Source organism: Dromaius novaehollandiae, unplaced genomic scaffold, assembly GCF_036370855.1.
Source record: "Dromaius novaehollandiae isolate bDroNov1 unplaced genomic scaffold, bDroNov1.hap1 HAP1_SCAFFOLD_41, whole genome shotgun sequence".
Lineage (NCBI taxonomy): Eukaryota > Metazoa > Chordata > Aves > Casuariiformes > Dromaiidae > Dromaius > Dromaius novaehollandiae.
The window spans coordinates 601,017-602,976 of record NW_026991492.1 but is presented as its reverse complement, the minus strand read 5'-3'; the positions used below and the strand labels follow the sequence as shown (position 1 = coordinate 602,976).

At 49.7% G+C, this 1,960-nt stretch overlaps 1 protein-coding gene across 1 annotated transcript; it reads right to left on the bottom strand.

The window, feature by feature from the left end:
• Positions 1 to 263: 263 nt before the first annotated feature.
• Positions 264 to 1,223, bottom strand: LOC135326928 (olfactory receptor 14C36-like). Its single transcript, XM_064504569.1, has one exon. It carries the CDS (start codon positions 1,221 to 1,223, stop codon positions 264 to 266), a length of 960 nt encoding a protein of 319 aa, XP_064360639.1.
• Positions 1,224 to 1,960: the final 737 nt, after the last annotated feature.

Sequence of the window (1,960 nt, the reverse complement as noted above, 5' to 3'; positions counted from 1 at the left end):
CCAGCTTTGGAGAAGCCCACCTTTCAGGCACTGCACTGGGTAGAATCTACTTTATTACAGAGATCCTGTGAGGGAGTCAGCTCTGACCCAGTGTAAGACAAATTTTATGTGGGCATCAGGTGAGACAGAGCAGTCTTAGTAAAGGTGGGATGAATCCATGCATTTGTGCAGCAACGTGATAACAACTACTACTACTACTAATAGTAATAATAAAACTAAAGTGAACAAACGATGCTCAGTCCTGGTAAGGGGTACGCTGGGAGTTATCTGTGGAGAGAAATGGCAGTTTTACCACTGCTGAAAAATGTCCATGAAATCACTTTCCTCAGGGCATCTTGGAGCTCCTTGTTCCTCATGCTGTAGATGAGAGGGTTCATTGTTGGAGGCACCACCGAGTACAGAACAGCCACCACCAGATCCAGAACTGGGGAGGAGAGGGAGGGGGGCTTCAGGTAGGCAATCATGACAGTGCTGACAAACAGGGAGACCACGGCCAGGTGCGGGAGGCACATGGAAAAGGCTTTGTGCCGGCCCTGCTCAGAGGGGATCCTCAGCACAGCAGTGAAGATCTGCACGTAGGACAGCACAATGAAAACAAAACATCCAAAGATTAAACAAAGACTAACTACAATAACCCCAGCTTCCCTAAGGTAGGAGTCTGAGCAGGAGAGCTTGAGGATCTGGGGGATTTCACAGAAGAACTGGTCCACAGCGTTGCCTTGGCAGAGTGGTATTGAAAGTGTATTAGCAGTGTGCAGGAGAGCATTGATAAACCCACTGACCCAGGCAGCTGCTGCCATTTTGACACAAGCTCTGCTGCCCAGGAGGGTCCCGTAGTGCAGGGGTCTGCAGATGGCAACAAAGCGGTCATAGGCCATGACAGTGAGGAGAGAATACTCTCCTCCTAACAAGAAGACGAACAGGAACACTTGAGCAGCACATCCTGAGTAGGAAATGGCCCTGGTGTCCCACAGGGAATTGGCCATGGATTTGGGGACAGTGGTGGAGATGATGCCAAGGTCCAGGATGGAGAGGTTGAGCAGGAAAAAGTACATGGGGGTGTGGAGGTGGTGGTCACAGGCTACGGCTGTGATGATGAGGCCATTGCCCAGGAGGGCAGCCAGGTAGATGCCCAGGAAGACCGAGAAGTGCAAGAGCTGCAGCTCCCGCACATCGGCAAATGCCAGGAGGAGAAACTCGTTGAGGGAGCTGCTGTTGGCCATTTTGCTCTCTCCAGGCATGGGGGACTGTCCAAAGAAGAAAAGACATTGAGAAATTAGGAGAGACTTTTCAAGCAGAAAAAAAAAAACAAACAATTTTTGCAGTTCTCATACAACCCCCCACACTGGTGCTCTCTTTACTGAGAGGATCTTTGTGCAGCTCCCTTGCTTGAGCTCCACTTTCCACTGGCTGAATGTGCTGCTCTGAAGAGCAGGGACATGTGCCCATGGACTCCAGAGGAGTCTGTCCTGCTGTACAGTAGTGCGAATGGGGGTGACTAGCTCTGACATTCACCATTTCTGTCAAATAAAATCCACCTGTCACGTGGAAAGGCTTTTCAGCTTCACTCCCAGTTATAAAGAACGAGGCTTGAAGAACAGAGTTTTAAGGATTTTTAAATAGTGTTTATTTTCTCTGAGATGTCCTTGTCACCCCTGGGGAGTATTCCTTAAAGGCAGAAATTCTCAGCATGTCTACTGCGAGTCCTGAGAAGATTGGATTCAATGTCACCTACTGCAGAGTGAGGACATCTTGCCTGTCTATTAGCCTTGTTCCCAGCTCTCCTGTGCTCGCACCTGTTTGAGTGAAGGATCATGTTACCCTAAAAAGAAACCAGCCACTGCCGAGAGCAGAGGAGTCTCATTTCACAGTGCAGGTCTCCAAACTTCTCACCCTTTCTCAGGGCACCAGAGGGAGGTCTCCACACTCCCCTTCTAGCCAGGGACACACAGGGCTCTTT